Below are 19,666 nucleotides of genomic sequence, written 5' to 3'. Positions count from 1 at the left end.
AGTGTATAGCAAGGTGTATGTAAATTTTTGTATGAGCGACTGACCTGATTTGTAAACTTTCACTTAAAGCACAATAAAAATTAATTAAAAAAAATTGTTAGTCTTTCCTCTTTGGAGGGCGCTTTCTAAATTCTCCAGTGATAGAGGAGTACATTTCACGGGAACAATTATCAAAGAAATCTGCCATGTTATGCCAATTTGGCAACATCTATATTGTCCCTATAATCCAGTCATCTGGCAAAGTAGAGAGAGCAAACGGAACCTTAAAATTCAAGTTGTCCAAGTTGTCCGAATTTGTAAAACCACCGTGGCCAAAGTACTTTCTTCGGTATTCATGGCTATTGGATCTACCCCATCAGGAAAACATTGGCTATCACCTTATGAAATTATGACAGAATGTCCCATGCATTTGGGATATATACCTTACACAGACAAACAAAACCAAAACCCAACCCTAGAATCCCACTGGAAAGGACCATTCCAAGTCTTGGGCACCACTCACATGGCAGCGAAACTCAACAGGGTAGATCCCTGGGTGCATGTCTCCCAACTAAAAAGAGCCCCTTCTCAGACTTGGTCATGTGAGCCTTTAATGGAACGAAAATTTAAACTCACTCAAGATCATTGTATCCCAGAAGTAGAAGCTCATTGAAAGTAGGCAGCAGTTCCCAGGCAGTGGCTCAGGTGGATGATGTCACAAAGTGGACAGCTTCTGCCCTAGATCACTGATCAAGACTATAAAAAACTGTTATAGAGCCAGGAGTTAAAATGGCTTCCCTCAGCTAACAGCTAACCAATAATCAGCCATAAGATCATTTACCTACAAGAAGCAAGAACTTTATAAAGAATCAGAACTTAGGCAAGTTTTCCCTGTCAGAATGAGTCAGCAACATTCATCCAATCAAGGTAAGTCAGCTTAGCATTCAGTGACCAAAACAAAAAGAAAACTAAATGTTAGTAACCAATCAAAACAAAGGGCAAGATACTAATCTAAGTTTTAAAAGGGCATTTATTATTATACCTGTGTAAACTCAAGCCCCTCACCATTTTCAGTTTGGGGTGTTTCCTGCTCACAGTTTCTCACTCAACAAACCCAGTTAACACTAATTTACTTATTAATGAAAATTTTATTTCTGACAGTATCTATGTATCTGTGTAGATAAAATTTTAACAATCTTGAGATCATACTATATCTACTTTTGTATTCTACTTTTTTTTCCCTTATTTTTATATTGCAAGCATTTGGGGAAAAGCCTTTATTTATTTTTTAGCTTTATTGTGCTTTTGGTGAAAGTTTCCAGCTCAAGTTAGTTTCTCACTCAAAAATGTACACGTGTATTGTTTTGTGACATTGGCTGCAATTCCCACGATGTGACAACACACTCCCACTTTGCACCTGGCGTTCCCTGCTTCCATTCATCCAGTTCCTGTCTCTTCCTGCCTTCTCGTATCACTTTGGGGCAAGAGTTGCCCATTTGGTCTCCTGTATTTGATTGAAATAAGAAGCACGTTCCCCACGTGTTACTGTTCATTTTATAGGCCTGTCTAATCTTTGCCTGAGAAGTAGGCTCCAAGGGTGGTTTCAGTTCTGAGTTAGCGGAGTGTTCGGGGGGCCATAGTCTCTGGGGTTCCTCCAGTCTCTGTCAGACCAGTCTTTTTTCAAGAATTTTAATTTTGTTCTACATTTTCCTCCCACTCTGCCTGCTACTGGGTGGAAACCCCAGGTTCTTGCTGGCCGTGACTTGTATTGGCCAATAAACGAGAGACTGAGGTGGGAGAACAGGAAATGCACCTTTACTTCGTTGTACAAGGAAAGGAGTCAGTCGGAGCTGCTGCTGCCAAGAGTGGGCTGGCAGGTTACCTTTAAAGGGGTTGACAAATAAGGAGGTCATACAAGTTACATCAGCAACGTTCTTCATCATACTACACAGGCACAATGGTGTTTCATGTAACCATCAAGCAAAGGCAGGATTCAAGTGCAAAGCTGGGCGGGGGCAGGTAAGCAGGGGGAGGAAGCCCAGCAAGGAAACAGGGTTTTTCAATACTACACTGAAGGGGAGGAAGCCAGCAAAGAAAACATGATTTTTAATACAGCACTGTGGGGGTTCTGTTTCATATCCAGGACTCTCCGTTGTGATCCCTGTCAGTGCCGTCAGTGGTGGTAGCCGGGTACCATCTAGCTCCTCTGGGCTCAGGCTGGTGGAGGCTGTGGCTCATGTGGTCTTTTAGTCCTTTGGGCTAGTATTTTCCTTGTGTTTTTGGTTTTCTTCATTCTCCTTTGCTCCACACAGGAAGGCACCAACAGATGTATCTTAGATAGCCGCCTGCAAGCTTTTAGACCTGCAAGCCTTTTGAGTTCCTAATCTACCAGTAAATCAGCTGCTGTCCAGTCGACGCCAACTGATGGTGACCCCATGTGTTCACAGTAGAATCTTGCTCCATAGGGTTTTCAGTGGCCGATTTTTTGCAAGTAGATCGATCACCAGTCCTTTGCTTTGAGGTGCCTCTTGGTGGATTGAACCTCCAGCCTTTCGGTTAGCAACTGAGCACATTAATCCTTTGCACTACTCAGGCACTCCAGTAACTAGGTTCTGATGCATTAGATTTACTTCTACTAACCTGGGGGACTCCATTTTCAGTAGGAGGTTCCTTCGGCGAACAAAAAAAGAGATCGGGTAATTTTTTGAACCATTGTGCCCAGGCCAGGTTGCTGCCCCTGGAGCAGGCATCCCTGAGGGGCGGCCTCCACTAGGCACCACAGGGCCTTCACCTGATCCTGTCCAGTGCCCAGCAGAGTTGGTGGAAGTGTTTGAGACCAGCCTCCCAGTTGAAACGTCGGTAACCAGGCCTTCGCTGTGAGGGATTTCACCGGGCTCTCTTTTGGCCCGAGGCACCAGCTGGGCTGCACAGCCCTTGGATTGACAGTGCGGCACAGGCGGGGCAGGCTGGCGCAGAGCCCGGGTCTCAGGGCGGAAAGGCGGGCCCGGGCCTCTGCCCATCTGGACCGGGGCTGGGAGTGGCAATTCCCAAATGCCTAACCGCAGACTCCCAGCTGGGTACGCCTGGGCCTCAGCCCTCAGTCTGGCAGGAGCGAGCACGTGCCTCGGGGCTCGGGTCTCGCCGGCTCATCTAGGCCTGGCATTCGCCCTCAACCAAAATGGCGGGCGAGACGTCAGGCCGGGCCACGTGACCGAGCGACCCGGGATCACGTGACCGCAGCTCCCGCGCGGCCGGGCCCCAGCGTGGGGCAGAGCCGGGCAACGAGCGGCGGAGCTGCAGCGCGGGAGCCATGGCGCGGAGGCCGGCGGTGGCCGTGGCCGTCCTCGGCCCGCTGCTCTGGGGCTGCGGACTGACGCTGCAGGGCGGGATGCTCTACCCCCGGGAGAGCCCGTCGCGGGAGCGCAAGGAGCTCGGCGGCCTTTGGAGCTTCCGAGCGGACTCCTCCGAGAGCCGGCGCCAGGGCTTCGAGCAGCAGTGGTACAGGCGGCCGCTGCGGGAGGTCAGACCCTGGCCTAGAGGCGGAGTATCTCCGCAGGAAGGGAGGCGAGCGGGGCAGGGCCGCCTGGCCGGCAAGCTGGGGCGGGGCACACGCCCGCACCCCACCCCGGCCATACGGGCAGGGGACCCGGGTTCTGGGAAGGGGCGCGCTAGAAGCCACGTGGTGGAAGTGGGGTGCCGAGCACGCCCAAGCTCCTTCCTCTGTGCGCTCGGGAGCCGCCGGCCAGGAGGAAGTGGAAAGATGAGCAGGCTTGAAGGCGAGGGCTCTGGAGAGTGAGAACGGAGCAGAGGAGGAAATGAGAGGGGGCCCGGTCCTGGACAGGATGTGTGTGCGGCTGCAGCCCACCCCTGGCTGGGGGACGGCCAAGCCAGAGAAGTGCCAGCGGCACACAGACCCAGGGTAGGGGGTGAGGGATGGGACAAGCTCCGCTCTGGCAGGAAGGATCTTGGGTGCCAAGGTTCAGATAGAGGGCGGAATTTGCCACCTATCCAGCTAGGGACCCCCACTCCAACTCTCCTCTCCGGACTTGGGTGGGGCCCTGGCAGAGAAGGGGGGTGGGGTGGGCTGTGAGGCCCTCTGGGACTGGCCTCTCCCAGGTCCTCTTTTTTTCTGACTGTGCCTGCCACCATTCAGCAGTGGAGGAGGGGGTGGGGTGCTAGGCCTGTGCCCCACTCACAGTTTCCTCCACCAAGCGGCCCCCCGGAATCATCTGACTCTTAGTCAGGGTCTAATCTCTGCAGGTCCGTCCTGCCTCAGGCTTGCTGTGGTCCTGGGCTCACTCTTCTCCATGGAGATCCTTGGCCCTTGTGCTATCTGCCCTGAGGGAGGACTTCTGTCCCCACCAGCCCTCGGGCTCACACCACCCTGGCATTTAACCTCCCAGCACCCAGTTATCCATTCACCAAATATTTATTGATGTCCTGTGATGTACCAGGACCTGCATTAGGCTGTGGGTATACCACTGAGAAGGGCAGAGAAGGTCCCTGCCTCCTGGAGGTCACATCCTAGAGGTACCCAGTTAATCACTTTTGGAGTCAGTTCCAACTCATGGCGACCTCATGTGTGTCAGAGTAGAACTGTGCTCCTTGGGTTGTTAGTGGCTGGTTTTTCAAAAGTAGATTGCCAGGCCTTTCTTTCGAGGACTCGAACCTCCAGCCTTTCGGTTAGCAGCTGAGCGTGTTAACCATTTGTACTACCCAGGGATTACCCAGGTAGACAGTGAACCATTTCTGTCTCTCTCACACACGCACACACACATACACATACTCAGTGTCTAAAGGACGCTCTTCCGCTGGCAGTTTGAGGACCACTGAGCTTCCTCTTTGCCATCTACTGCCTTGTCTTCTGCCTGAGGGATTCAAGGGTTTGGAGGTTAAAGGGATGTGCTGAGGTGGTATCCAGTGGGCCCTGGCCTTTTTTTCTTCCTATCGCTGATCAGCGCCTGACGGCATGTGCTGATTGGTTATTTGTTTCCTGACTTTTTTTTCTTTGGCTGTATGCAACAGCGTAGCCCTTTAAACGGCTGTATACCCCGCACCTAGGACAGGGCTGTAGGTGTTCACTATGTACTTTGAGGAGTTGTGAGGATTCAGTTGCTCCATAAAAGGCACTGGGCGCTGTTGGCAAAGGATGGTGATGGAGGGCCGCCAGGGATCCCCAGGTCAGGGAAAGCACATCATGTCCAGCCTTCTTCCTGCAAGCAGGGCTGGTGGAAGATCTGGTCACCCAGCTCCTCCTGGTCTCCCGGCCCTGACAGTAGACTCCTAGCTGTTGGCCTTGGCGAGTCCCCTGGCCTTGACTCTAGCTCTTTTTCCCCCAGTTGGGCCCCACCCTGGACATGCCTGTGCCCTCCAGCTTCAATGATGTGACCCAGGACAGGTGGCTGCGTGGCTTCGTCGGCTGGGTGTGGTACGAACGGGAGGCCACCCTGCCCCAGCGATGGACCCAGGACCTGGGCACAAGAGTGGTTCTGAGGATTGGCAGTGCCCACTACTATGCCATTGTGGTCAGTGTGGCAGGCAGCAGGGAGGGACATGGCGTTGCCTTGGGGTGCCTGGCTTCCAGCTGTCACCTGACAGCTGTTTCCTGGGATTAGGGGGTACACTTGTGCCCCACTGTGGGGTCTGCGCCCTGGGCGTTGGGAGGGGATGAGACCTCAGGGCTTCCTCCTCACGCCCTGGCCTGCTGCCCCTCTCTGTCTCCCCGTGTCTGCAGTGGGTGAATGGGGTCCATGTGGCAGAGCACGAGGGGGGCCACCTCCCGTTTGAGGTGGACATCAGCAAGCTGGTGCAGGCCGGCCCCCTGGACGCCTGCCGAATCACCATTGCCATCAACAACACACTCACCCCCAACACCTTGCCGCCAGGCACCATCCTCTACAAGAACGACACCTCCAAGTGAGAAGCACCCTGCCCGTGCCCCCATGCCCCGCTCTGCCCAGTGGCCTTCCTGATAGGGGCGGGGTGGCCAAAGCAGAGAGCTGAGGTTGAAGGACCCAGGGTAGGCCTGACTCGGCCATTGTCCTCCCACGCTAGGTACCCCAAGGGCTACTTTGTCCAGGATACAAACTTTGACTTCTTCAATTATGCTGGACTACACCGGCCCGTGCTTCTCTACACCACGCCCACCACCTACATCGATGACATCACCGTCATCACTGGCGTGGACCAAGACACTGGTGAGGCCTCCTGGCAGGGTCTGTCCTCAGCCAGGCCCACAGAGATCCCTGGGGAGCAAGGCTCTCCCAGCATCTGTAACCTTCACAGGTTCCCACTCACCTGTTGTTACTTCCTGTTGAGTTGGCTCTGATTCGTGGTGACCCCATGTACAACATAGCCTGGTCCGGCACCACCTTCATAACCGCTCAAGTCCTTCACCTACGAAGCTAAAATCCAGAGTCTGAGTGGGCACAAGCTTCAGAAATCACCCGTTTAGTCTGACCCCATTTTTCAAGGAAACTGAAGGCCAGCGAGAAGTGGGGTCTTGCCTGCAATCACATAGCCCAGTCTGGGAATCCCACGTCCCATCCCCACTGTGCCGCCCCCACTGAATGTTCCCCAGCTGCAGAAATAAACTGTGGTTCACTGGGGTCTGGGGCCCCACAGGAACTCAGTGGAGTGGTGGCGGGAGGTGTACTCCATCTGTATGACCCAGGCCATGTTCCTCCTTCAGCCCTGATCTCTGTCTCCCACAGGGCTGGTGAATTACCAGATTTCTGTCCAGGGTAGCAAACACTTCGAGCTGGAAGTGCGCCTTCTGGATGCGGAAGGCCAAATCGTGGCCCACAGCATGGGGGCCCAGGGCCAGCTGCAGGTGCCCAGCGCCCACCTCTGGTGGCCGTACCTGATGCACAACTACCCTGCATACCTGTACTCGCTGGAGGTAATGGCAGTTAGGGCTCTGGTTGAGTTCACGGCTAAAAGGACCATTTGCCCCTCCACCTGCCCTGGCTTCAACACCAGGCCCCAGACAGGTGGGCAGGGAGGTCATCTGAGCTTCCCAAACAATTAGATTTTTGTTTTTAATTATGAATGTATAAAACATTAGCTAATTCAGTATTTTCTAAATGTACAATTCAGTAACATTGCGTACATTCTTCAAGTTGTGCAACCTTTCTGTCCTTCTCCAGATCATTCAACCACCGTTAACGTGCACTCATAGCAAAAGCCCGTCTTGCTTCCTCTCCCCGCCCCTCACCCCCCACCCCCCACCGTCACCACTAAAAATCTTGGTTTCTGTATATTTGTTTATTTCCTGTAAGGGGGATCATCCGACTTGGTTCTTTTGCAACTAACTGGTTTCACTCAGCATGATGTTTTCTAGGTTCACCCATGTAGGGGCATGCATCAGGCTTCATTTCTCTTTATGGCTGATACTCCATTGTACCATATTTTGTTTATTCATCTGTTGAGAGACATTTCAGCTGTTTCCATATACAATTAGATTCTTCAGTGTTCCCAGCCTGAGTTTTTTCAACCCTCGGTGGGGAGCCCACAGTTCTGACAGGCAGACCCCAGGGGCAGGGTGAGGGAAGGGGCTCTCCCTTGCCAGTGGCAGAAGCCTCTGCTTTCTGTGTCTATTTGCCTACAGTCCTGGAGGGGGGCTGATGGGATTGAGAGGGTCCTTCCTGCTGGAGGGCGGGCTTGTGGGGCTCAGAGCACCCAGAGTGCCTCACGCCCAGCCCTCTGGCTCGTAGGTGCGGCTGGCTGCAGAGACGGCAGCTGGGCCTGTGGCTGACTTCTATACCCTGCCCGTGGGGATTCGCACTGTGGCTGTCACAGCTAGCCAGTTCCTCATCAACGGGAAGCCATTCTATTTCCACGGGGTCAACAAGCACGAGGATGCCGATGTGAGTGTGGGGCCCCAGGGACCTCATTATCCATTCCCTTCACCCCTCCCGTGCCCCTGAAACAGTTAGGGCAGCTCAGAGCAGATCAGCAGGCTGCCCAGAACCTCCCCATCCTGGGGCCTGTGCTTGGCTGGGCGGTGGGCTGCTGGGGCGATTCTCCAGGGCCTGGCTCTGGAGGGAAGGACCTCTCAGGGATGCCCTACCCACTCTGCTGGGTCCCGCTGCCCCCAGATCCGAGGGAAGGGCTTCGACTGGCCGCTGCTGGTGAAGGACTTCAACCTGCTCCGCTGGCTCGGCGCCAACGCCTTCCGCACCAGCCACTACCCCTACGCGGAGGAGGTGATGGAACTCTGTGATCGCTACGGCATCGTGGTCATCGATGAGAGCCCCGGTGTGGGCATCGTGCTGGTGTGAGTGCCCGCTGCCCCGCACGCGCAGCCGGCCAGCCTGGCGGGCAGTGACATGCACTCCCTTCCCCCTGCCCCACAGCGAGAGCTTTGGCAACGTGTCTTTGCACCACCACCTGGAGGTGATGGAGGAGCTGGTGCGCAGGGACAAGAACCACCCGGCCGTTGTGATGTGGTCTGTGGCCAACGAGCCCGCTTCCTTCCTGAAGCCTGCTGGTTACTACTTCAAGTGAGTGCCTAGCCTGCCCCCAGGCTAGGTCAGGGGGGCAGCCACGGGGGAGCTGACAGCCACCGGAGAGCTGAGGTCGGCCCTGGGGTGGCGTGTGCTGGGTGAGAACCAGCGTCCCCTCCCAGCCCAGACTTGAGGGTGCATCCAGACCTGGTGAGTCCAGGGTTCAAGTATTGACCCACCTGAATTGTGGTTTTCAACTCCACGGGACCCAGTGTCCCCCCTTTCACACCTGCAGTGAAAGCCAGAGTTAACAGAGCCCACTACACCCAGGAGTCTGGGGGATGCTGACAGTTAACACGCTTGGCTTCTAACCAAAAGGTTGAAGGTTCAAGTTCACCCAGAGACGGCTCCGAAGAGAGGCTTTACACATGTTCCTGTTTGTGGGGTGGAAAGAGAAGAGCCCGTTCTGTGGGACAGAGAGAATGGAGTGGCAGGGTCCAGGTAGAAAGGTAGAACTCTCCAGGCTGGAGTAGGCCAGCTCAGCCTGAACAAAGCTTTGGCGCTTCCCAGCCAACACACAGGCCATGGGCAGTTTCAGAGTGTGGCCCTAGAACTTGAGGGCAGGGGAGAGCTGTTATGTGGCCCAGAAACCACAGCCTTCAAATGAGAAGTGCGATAGTGGGGGGAGGGGGTAAAGAAAAGCAGCCATGAAGAAAGAGAAGAGGAAAATAGGCTTAAACAACCAATGAGGGTGACCTGCACCCCAGAGGACTCCGACGTGTCCTCCCTGAGACAGAGCTTGGCCACGGACTGGTCCCTCTGCTGGGAAGCCTCTTCTCTCCATTCCTCCTGGGTTAACTCAGCTTATTCTTCAGTCTCAGCATAAATGCTGTGTCTTTAGAGTGGCGGTCCCTAACTCTCCAGTCTGAGTGACTCCAATTACCGTGTTATAGAGCCCTGCACTTCCTCTTCAGTAATTCTCACTACAATTTATAACCTTAATTGTAACATTTTTCTGTGTGTGTTTCTCCTACTGCGGCTTCCTGAACCTCTGGTCTTACCTGTTTAAGTCACTACTGGATACGATGCCTGGCTCAGAGCAGGTTGTTATTGTTCGTTGCCATCGAGTCGACTCTGACTCTTGGTGACCCCCTGTACACAGAATGAAATGTTGCCTGGTCCCTCCGCCATTTTCATGATCGTTGGTACATTTGAGGCCACTGTGTATTTTGAGTGCCTTCCAGTGTAGGAGGCTCATCTTCCAGCACTGTATCAGAGAATGTTGTTGTGATCCGTAGGGTTTTCATTGGCTGGTTTTTAGAAGTAGATCACCAAATCTTTCTTCCTGGTCTGCCTTACTAGGTACTTTGTAATTATTGATAGATTAATAAATCTCCCATCCTAATCCACACCCCATCCATTTTTGTTTTCAAGAGCTTTTTGAGGGGTGCAGAAGCTACTTTTTGTCAGCGTCCAGCCCATGGACATCAGCTCACATACCCTGCTTGCCCTTGTGAGGGTAGCCTGTCCTCTGGTCACTTGGGACTCAGTGAGGGAGAGAGAATATGTCAAGGGGCCATGAGATGGGTCTGAAGGGATGTGTTTGTTAACCTGTCCGTCAACACAGGGAGGAAAGCAGTGGTCTTGGTGTAAGTCGTGGTTGTGGTCATGGTCTTGGCTGGGAAGGATGGATGGGAGATGATAGGACATGGGTGTCCAAGTGCCCTTCCCAGACTGACGGACCTTGTGTCCCCTGTGTCTTCTGCCCTCTGTGGACAGGACGCTGATTGCCCACACCAAGGCCTTGGACCCCTCCCGGCCCGTGACCTACGTGACCAGCTCCAGCTATGCTGTTGACCTCGGGGTGAGCCTGGGGTCTCCACATGCTTCTCCTCTTCTCACTTGCCTGTTCCCCAGTCCTGTCCTAACACTTGGTAAAATTGCTGGAAAGAGCCATGAACAGCCAATGTCCAACCGTCACCCACAGACAGTCTTTAGGTTGACTCTGGTTACTCAACTCTTTGCTACACAGTGTGGCTTCTAAGTTGCAAGAGGCTGGGCATAGGGAGATTTCATTAGTTCCCAGCTTAGACTCAGCGTTTTACGCACCTAGATTTGATACACTCGTGACACGTCAGAGGCGTAAGGGAGCTTCCGTTTCACCAGCCAGTGTTTCTTGTTTAGACCTGGCCCATCCTCAGAACCACTAAGGGAACTTTCTGGAAGTGTAGATCTTTGGATTCAGAGATTCCAAATTAGAAAGTTAAGGGTGGGGATCTTAGTTTCTTAGTGCTACTGTAACAAATGCCACAAGTGGGTGGTTTTAAAGAACAGAAATTCATTTTCTTACAGTTTAGGATGCTAGAAGTCCCGATTCAGAGCGCCAGCTCTGGGGGAGGATCCTTGTCTCTTCCAGCTCCTGTTCCTCGATTCCTTGGCGATCTCCACATGGCATCTGTCTTCACCTGTTTCTCCTTGCTTTTTCCTGTGTCTAATCTGGTCTTTTTTAATCTCAGAAGTCATTAGGTTTAACACGAGAGTTACCCTGATGTGGCCTCATTAACGTAACAAATAGGCATAGGGGTTAGGATTCCAACACCTATTTTGGAGGGGATACAATTCAATCCAGAGCAGTGGGGAAAGCTCCACAATGATTCTGATGACCAACCAGCTTTGGGAACCACGGAGGAGACCCGCCCTGCAGATTGAGAGTTGAAGTGATCAGTCCACACTGCTGGCTGGTGGCAGAACTGGCTCCAGCCCGGCCCTTCCCTCTGCCCTCGTGGCCCCTCATCTCTCCTTGCCCTGTCCATCCTCATAAATCCCGGCTCGCTGGCCTGGGGACACAGCCTGTGGCAGCTTCGTGTTGAATTGCTCTGACGCTGTAAAATGGGAGCAAGAAAAGTCTCCTTCACTGGAGAACTGCAGGGAAGCACTAGGGGGGGTGTGCGTAGGAAGAGAAACCACCTAGAGAGAGCTGGTGAAAAAACTGGGTAACAAACAGATGCAAATCGGGCGTACTGTCATTTTAGCACACATGGAGAAAGGTTTATTGGCCCTGATTCTCCCTGGCTGTTCCTCAAGGACCCCCCCCCCCAAAAAAAAAAACTTGTTGCCACTGACTCGATTCTGACTCATGGCGACCCCACGTGTTATGGAGCAGAACTGCCCCACCCCCTTTAAAGCCGCATCAAACCCCGAGGTGGCACCAGGTGGACTTGCAGGTTCTCAGAGCCGGAGGCACATCTGCCTGCTCCACAGCCTTTTTCTGGGCATCACTTGGCCTGGCCTCCTCAGATCACCAGGCTCATTGGTGCAATCTGTGGTCCTTCTCTAACACATCCACCGAAAAGACCCTCGCCAGCTTTCCCTTGCCCCTGAATTTGACCACCATTTGGAGGAGAGGCTCGGGTCACTTGGGAAAGGCCACATCAGTCCAATGCAAGTTTGGAGATCAGTGTTTTTATTAGAAGTGAGTTTGCGTGACATTAGAGATGAGACAAGTGGACACGGAGCCTTTGTGGCTCAGCCCTGCACCGCATTGTTGAGCCTCTAGCCTGTCATCCTCATTCCCACCTGGAGGGGACCCTCTCTGGTCACCGTACAGCCTGCACCACTAGCTCAGGTCCTGCACGGTGAAGCAAGGTTCTCTGGAAAAAATCTGCACTCACCTTCTGTTGGGAATGTTTTTCCAGGGCCAGGTGAGGGAGACACCACCCAGAGAGGAGCAAAGTCCAGTGGGAACAGGGCCTTGGACTTGTGCTGAGCACTGTCTGTCACTGGCAGCCTGCCCAGGGCCTCAGCCCAGAATCGTAGATCTGCTCTGCTCAGACCAGTTGTTGATAAATTTCCCACACGGTGGGCGGGATGACTCTAGGGTCTTCTACATCTGAGTGCTCGGCTGCTGTACAGCCTTCGGTTAGTCAGTGCGCTTTTACGCTCTGTCCTAGGCTCCCTATGTGGATGTGATCTGTGTGAACAGTTACTATTCCTGGTATCACGACTACGGGCACTTGGAGGTGATTCCGCTGCAGCTAGCCACCCAGTTTGAGAAGTGGTACAGCACCTACCAGAAGCCCATCATTCAGAGCGAATATGGAGCCGAGACGATTGCGGGGCTTCACCAGGTGAGTGGTCTAGGACTTTCTCCTTGTTTCACTGTCTAGGCAGTGATGTATGTCGCTCATCTGTCTGAGTGACAAACGTGCGTCATCCCTGGCCCTCACTTCCGCTCAGCCACAAGATTGTACTGATGTCTGCTTTGCCGTACCCCGGCTCCCCTCGGCCTGTGGCAGGGGCTAGCCTCTGCCTCGCTGACTTGGGCCTAAGATGCAGCTTCCCTATTGGTCTCGTGTCCTGACAGTTTCCCAGCAGCGCCCCAAGTGGTCTTCCCTAACAAACCTAAACCTGGGGAACCCCAACAGTGGCGTCCCCTAGCCCACGGGGCGGAGTCCCCGACCCACTTCCTGGTCGTAGCACTCATGGCCTCAGCTCTCTGTCCTCTCCCAGGTTCAGGTCTTCTCCGCCTTTACGCCAAGGCACTGGTTTGTTTTCATGGTGCTTCTTTACTGCTCCTGCTTTTGCTTAGGCTCCTTCTCCTGGGGTGCCCGTGTCAGCACCACGATCACCAACTGACAGACGCCTGTGCAGTGCTCAAGTCTCAGCTTCAGTGTCCCCTCCTGGGGAGGTTTACACCACCTGCCCCAGGTGGAGGGAACTGCTCCCACTGCTCGGCCCCCACAGCAGCTGTGACCGTTCTCCATCTTAGGTCTCACTGTGCACTGTAATCATCTCTGTGGTTCACTCCTTGACCAGACAGACCATTGGCTCCATGACAGGACGTTTCACTCCATTATACATAAGATCGCCATGAGTCAGCGTCGTTGACTGAACAGAAACTAACAACGGACATCCCTGAGTTCCTTCACACTGTCCTGGTTTCACCATCATTACGCTTAAGACTGGTGCCTTCCTTGCTAGATTGTAAGGGACACTTACTTATGTATCACTTTATCTGCAATGCCTGTCCCATTGTTGTTGTGAGGTACCGTCAAGTCGATTCTAACTCATAGTGACCCCATGCAGCAGAGAGTAGAACTGCCCTGGAGGGTTTTCTAGGCTGTAATCTTTACGGAAGCAGATCGCTAGGTCTTTCTCCCGTAGAGCTGCTTGGTGGGTTGGTACTGCCAACCTTTGGTTAGCACATGAGCGCTCAACTGTTAATGCTTCTTGCTTCCAGTCATATTGACAGATACTAGTTATTTGTCAAATGGATGAATGTGCTAAACAGCTGCTTACCCAAACTGGCTACAGATGAATTGTAGGTGAGGAAACTCTGAGTCACACAAGTTCTCCAGTTATGTTCTGACAGCTGCTTAAAACCTGAGGCAGTGACATCTCTTTACTTTCAGCGTAGTTCACCTTTAAGACTGCACTGGTGGGTAGAGATAGAAAAAGAAGACAAAGCAAATATCAGAATTCTGTTTATAAATAAAGCATTTGCTGAGGAAGGTTTTACAAAAGTCTCTTTCCCAAGCTGCGCGGAGCACTGTCATACCCTGGCTACACGCCTACACCAGCCTCAGTGGGCCCTGTGGTCTCCACGGCCCACCATGAGGACAGATTTCGGTCATCGTCAAGTGGAGCTTTATTTCATCGGATGTTTACAGCTCTGCCAGTTCTGCCTCTCAGGTTCTCTCTCTGCCTTGAATTCCAGGATCCGCCTCTTATGTTCAGCGAAGAGTACCAGAGAGGTCTGCTGGAGCAGTACCATCTGGTTCTGGATCAGAAACGCAGAGAGTACGTGGTCGGCGAGCTTATCTGGAACTTTGCCGACTTCATGACCGACCAGAGTAAGTGGCGGTTTGGTTTATGGGAAGGGCCATTGCTGATTTTTTCAGGTTGGCCTTTCAATTCAGGGCATTTGGTTATAGGAACACTGGGGACAAGATGGGGGAAAGCTGGTCTATTCAATGTAGTCTGCATAGAGAATTCCCTAGGAAAAGTAAGTTGAGGTTTTCCAGCTACAAAGCAATCACTCACATACTTCCCAAGTCATCTTATGATTAAAAAAAAAAAGTAAACGGGAGAGTTTCGTATTATGAGGCAAAAATGGCTAACTTGTCTTTGTCCCTTTCACGGCAGTATGAGGAAAACCTAGGAATCCCTGGGTAGCATGAACGGTTGGGCGCTCAGCTACTAACTGAAAGGCTAGGGGTTCACATCCACCCAGAGCACCTTGGGAGAAAGTCCTGGTAATCTACTTCTGAAAGGTCAAAGCCGTTGAAAACCCCGTGGAACACGTGGGGTTGCCACGAGTCTGAATTGACTCAATGGCAACTGTTTTTTGTTTGTTTTTTTTACTGAGCAAAACCTAGACCTTGAATTGTATTTACTTTTGGGATTCGCCCATTATTCCATGAAGATTAATCATGTGGAAGTTAACAGTGACAGCCACGTTCAAAAGTGAATTTCCAGGGGCCTGACAGTTGGGTATAACTGTTAAGGATTAAATACGGAGAAATAGACCATAAAATGGTGGTCACAATACAGAGTAGTGTACGAAACCTGACAGACTGAAGATATTTCAGTCTGTTTTATATTATTCACTTGTAAAAGGTATGTTCCCCAAATATAGGTAAGCTCTCACGTGCTTTGAATGTGGGAGTGTTTAAGTCTTCAAAGGGAATAAGAGTGATACTCTTTCTCAAGTGGGGACAGTGGAGGGCTACTTCAGTTAAGTTGTAAGTGAACGTTCCTCACTTCCTTCTACACCCTTCGATTTCCTGACGTACCATAAGGTAGGATGGCCATTTGGGGAGGTAGGGAAAGACAGGTCTTTGAAAGGTTAAAGTTCAATTGAAAATTCGGACAGATAGGGGATAAAGGAAGCAATGAACAAGATGAGGTGAGGAAGGGGTAAAGAGCAAACCGAATGAGAACACGAACCTCAACTATGCTTGGCAAATATTAATGGCTTCTGGAAGTAACCCTGATGGGAATCTGGGTTCATGGTAAGTGCTCTGGCTTTGCGTAGTGAGAGATGTGCTGTGTGACCTTAGGCAAGTTACCCAACCTCCTCGTATACCTGCAGGGTGGGGATAATACTACCACCTTGCAGGCCAGTGGAAAGATGCCATTTGCTGAAGTGCTTGGCACAGCACCTGGCATTTGCTTTTCGTGGACGAAATGATGATGTGAACATTCACTGGGAAAGCTCTTACTTGCCATTTAACAGAAGCTGTTGAGCTCATTTGGAGGTGGAGCAGGTGTGTTGAGAGTGCAGCCCTGAAGGCCGATGCCAGCTCTGCTTTGTTCCCAGCTTGAGATCTGGCCAACCACCCGCCAGTGGTGGGAGCCAAGCTGGAAGTCTGCCTGTGAGGACTTAGAAACCCACGAGTAGATCTCAAGTGGGCAGCTCTGACTGACCAGGACTCTAGCTTCCACTAGCACTCATCTCTTCAGAAAGGCCCAAGTCAGGAGTCCCTGGCGGCAAGCGGTTAGGCGCTCAACTACTAGCCGAAAGGTTGGCGTTTGAGCCCACCCAGACACGCCATGGAGGGCAGTTCTGGCGATCTGCTTTTGAGAGGCCAGAGCCTTGAAAGCCCTGTGGAGCAGTTCTGCTCTGCACACGGCGTTGCCATGGGTCGGAATCTGCTCAATGGCGGCTAACAACCACCAGCACCACCATAAGGGCGTACATTCAGCGTAAGAAGGGCCTGATTCTTTCTGAGGGAAAACTCCTTGTCCCAGGTCCCTTCCAGTGACTAGGCAGTGGGGTACCCATAATGTTGTAAAAGATAAACTATTTCAGACTTTTTTCCCCTAACAGACTAGAAATTAACATGCCAAGGAGCTGAGGGGCTGGGGGGGGGGAACGGTGGTACTTAAGTATTTAGCCTGTAAGTTGTCATTTCCAATACCCCTTCGAACCCAGTACCCTGACCTATTAGCGAACCTTTCTATATAATGCCCAACCTGCTTCCGACTTGGCCCGTCAGAAGTCACCTGAAAGACTTTTTGCTTGTTTTCAGCACCGCAGAGAGTACTGGGGAACAAAAAGGGGATTTTCACTCGCCAGAGACAACCCAAAGGTGCAGCATTTGTTTTGCGAGAGAGATACTGGAAAATCGCCAACGAAACCACGCATCACCCTTCAGCAGTGAAGGCACAGTGCCTGGGAAACAGCCTGTTTACGCTGTAAAGCAACAACTACCTGCGTATGGCCTAGCCTCTACATGGCCCAACCCGCGGGCTCTACCCGTCAGTGCCCTCCTCCCCGGTAACGGGCAGCTTCCACACGCCGAGCCTCTGCCCTGTAAGGGGCGACTTCCACACTCAGAGCCATGCCTCCTGGACGTGCACAGCTGGCGCTGGGAACTTTCGGGCCTGGGCTTTGTGCTAATCCGCTAGAAGGGAAAGTGAGAAGTGAAAATAAAGGTTTTTCTAGTGTAAAGAGTTGGCTTAACGGTGACCACCCATATGCTGCCGAAAAGCATGTGAAATCATTTTCATGTATCAGGCGGTTTCACAGCCCTAACTGTGCTGACTGTCGAGAGGCGCCGCTTCAGGGCCCGCAGCACATTCTGAGTTGTGGTTACAGCGTGTGCTGTCAAAGGGTGGCCCCACAGTCGTGGTATCACCATGCTCACTCACCAGACTAAGCCAGCTCAACCATGTGAGGGTCAAAGACTGTCGGAGCCTCCATTAAACACCACTGACGGGCCCAAGTCCCACGTGCGCTAACAACTTTGAGAAGCGATACTATGTGGGAGTAATTAATAAGGTGTATAACCACGGGGTTGCCATCAGTCAGGATGAACTTGATGGCAACTAATAACGTATATGTGGGAGTTTCTGGGTTATGCAGTTGGTTAAGTGCTCAGGTGCTAACCAAAAGGTTGGTGGTGCGAATCCACCCAGAGGCACCTTGGAAGAAAGACTTGGCAACCTACTTCCCAAAAATCAGCCACTGAAAATCCCAGGGAGTACAGTTCTACCCTGACACACGTGAGGTCACCATGGGTCAGCATCAACCTGACGGCAGCTGATTTGGCTTCTTTGGTTTATGTTCACATAGTTAAAACGACATGCATAAGAAAGGTGAAAGTGGAAGACTGTCTCAGGGTACCAGTCCTTGCAGGGCACTGTTCTTACCAGTCTAGTCTGGATGGAGTGGACGGGTGAGTGTAAAAGCCTGTCGAGTGTCACACTTGGCTCCAAGGAAGATGACCAGAGCTGCTGCCCATGGGCTGTGCCTGCAGACAAGTGCTCCACGCCCTTCACCTCTAGAGTGGCTCCAGTTCTCTTCTCCCTGAGGACGGCCTTTCTTCAGGGAAGCGTTTCTTCCTCCTTCTTCCAGGGGCTCCATGAAGGCAAGGGAGGGGGCATGATTGCTAAGGTTTCAGCGTTTATCAATCCCAGTTGAAAGCTAAATGCTTTGAGAAAATACCCCTTTTTGTCTTCAATCAAACGGAACACAATGAGCCCATGTAAGTCTTGACAACACCTCGATTCCCGTCTCCCGTGGCGATGACAGTGTCTAGCCAACATGCCTTTTAGTCTTCTTTTCTGCACCCCATGGAAGGGTAAAGATAACATAGCCTGTTTTACGAGGCATCTATAAAAAAAAAACCAAAAAACCTGTTGCCGTTGAGTCAATTCCGACTCGTACTGACCCTATAGGACACGGCAGAACTGCCCCATAGGGTTTCCAAGGCTGTAAATCTTTACGGAAGCAGACTGCCACATCTCTCTCCTGCAGAGCAGCTGGTGGGTTCAAACCACTGACCTTTTGGTTAGCAGCCAAGCACTTAACCACTGCACCAAACCCGTTGTCATTGACTCAGAAACCCTATAGGACAGAGTGGAACTGTCCCGTATAGTTTCCACGGAGTGCCTGGATTCAAACTGCTGACCTTTTGGTTAGCAGCTGTAGCACTTAGCCACTAGGCCACCAGTGTTTTCACCACTGCACCAGCTGCTTTTAAAAACGAGAGTGCAGTCGGTTCAAATAATAAGGAATTCTGGGAATTCCGTATTTGTTGTCGCCACTGAACCCTTAAGTTCCTTGAAGGAATCAAGTTTTGTGATCTAGTTCAGTGTCAAAGAACAACATGTAGGACTCTGCCTTGTGGCATAGTGGTTAAGAGCTACAGCTGCTAACCAAAACGTCGGCAGTTCCTTGGAAGCTCTGTGGGGCAGTTCCACTCTGTCCTGTAGGGTTGCTGAGTCGGAACTGACCGTAAAGGGTTTAGTTTTGGGTCTTAGTTAACAACAGTTTAAAAATTAAATGTAACAGGTACAGCTGTATGTTACAAATCAGAGCAACGGCCCCATTCCTGGGTCCTAAGGTTGTAGCACAGGATAAGGTGTGGCAAAGCTGTTCTTCACATTGATTTTTCTTGCAGATGTTACCTTTTTCGAGGACTCTGACAGTAGTGGAATATTGAAGTTGAGCTGAAGTAAAGCTATGAATTGAAAAGCAGAAAAGCAGCTGATAACATAGTCTTTGTGCTTACCAGGAGCCCTGATGGTGGTGCAGCAGTTAAAGCACTCAGCTGCTAAGTGAAAGGCAGTGGTTCGAAACCACCAGTGGCTCTGCGGGCGAAAGATGCGGCAGTCTGCCCCCATGTAGCCTCACAGCCTTGGAAAGCCTGTGGGGTCGCCAGGAGTCCGAGTCGACTCGACGGTCCCGGGCTTGGGTTTTTACCTGCGGGCAGACTGTAGGCGGTAACACTTTCTGCACGAATTCTGGACAACCACATCCCTAATCAACCCACAGGAATTCCACCAACTAGAATCTCAAAAAACCTAAGTGACCTATAATTTACGAGAAGAAGAATTAGCCTGGTATACCTGTAGAAATGAGGTTTCCATATCAACTTCTTGCGTCTGAAAAGACCGAGTTCATTTCCACTTCCGGTTTGAAACGCACACCACAGCGTAACAAGGATGGAGGCACGACTCCCACAGGTAACGGCTACGTTTATTTTATACCAAAAAGTTATGTGCAACAAATAAACATTCTTACATATTTACATTGGTTTTTATTTACTAGTTAGCAAAACTGTGTCCTAAATCTCTGATGAAGAATATCTGTATTAAAGGGGGAATCTGCCCAGTGAACCCCACTCTCGATGAATGCTTACTCCGGAGCCTAAAGCACTAGTAATAAATATCTTTGATGGAACATACTATACAGATCAAACCCCTAATATTTAGGCCATGCTAAATATTAC

General features: G+C 51.6%; 1 protein-coding gene across 2 annotated transcripts; it reads left to right on the top strand.

Annotated features, from left to right (window-relative positions):
- Positions 1-3,229: 3,229 nt before the first annotated feature.
- On the top strand, positions 3,230-19,444 carry GUSB (glucuronidase beta). Of its 2 annotated transcripts, XM_049905089.1 has the most exons (12): positions 3,230-3,499; positions 5,319-5,504; positions 5,714-5,895; positions 6,034-6,176; positions 6,693-6,880; positions 7,695-7,847; positions 8,079-8,257; positions 8,337-8,483; positions 10,206-10,290; positions 12,377-12,553; positions 14,143-14,278; positions 16,460-19,439. In XM_049905089.1, the coding sequence occupies exons 1-12, from the start codon at positions 3,290-3,292 to the stop codon at positions 16,627-16,629; spliced, it is 1,956 nt and encodes a 651-aa protein (XP_049761046.1). In that variant the 5' UTR covers positions 3,230-3,289; the 3' UTR covers positions 16,630-19,439. The 2 variants fall into 2 exon arrangements, with proteins under 2 accessions (XP_049761046.1, XP_049761048.1); XM_049905091.1 differs by lacking the exons at positions 3,230-3,499; positions 5,714-5,895; positions 6,034-6,176 and having other exon boundaries at positions 5,438-5,504; positions 16,460-19,444.
- The last annotated feature ends 222 nt before the right edge of the window (positions 19,445-19,666 follow it).

Source organism: Elephas maximus, chromosome 12 (assembly GCF_024166365.1).
Source record: "Elephas maximus indicus isolate mEleMax1 chromosome 12, mEleMax1 primary haplotype, whole genome shotgun sequence".
In the NCBI taxonomy this organism is placed as follows: Eukaryota; Metazoa; Chordata; class Mammalia; order Proboscidea; family Elephantidae; genus Elephas; species Elephas maximus.
This window is presented reverse-complemented; position numbering and strand designations above follow the sequence as displayed.

Bases quoted from the DNA above. Each gene is read 5' to 3' on its own strand.
- GUSB (XM_049905089.1), top strand. From the start codon at position 3,290: ATGGCGCGGAGGCCGGCGGTGGCCGTGGCCGTCCTCGGCCCGCTGCTC. The intron at 5,505-5,713 runs GTCAGTGTGGCA...CCGTGTCTGCAG, and splicing joins CCCACTACTATGCCATTGTG to TGGGTGAATGGGGTCCATGT. The intron at 10,291-12,376 runs GTGAGCCTGGGG...GCTCTGTCCTAG, and splicing joins GCTATGCTGTTGACCTCGGG to GCTCCCTATGTGGATGTGAT.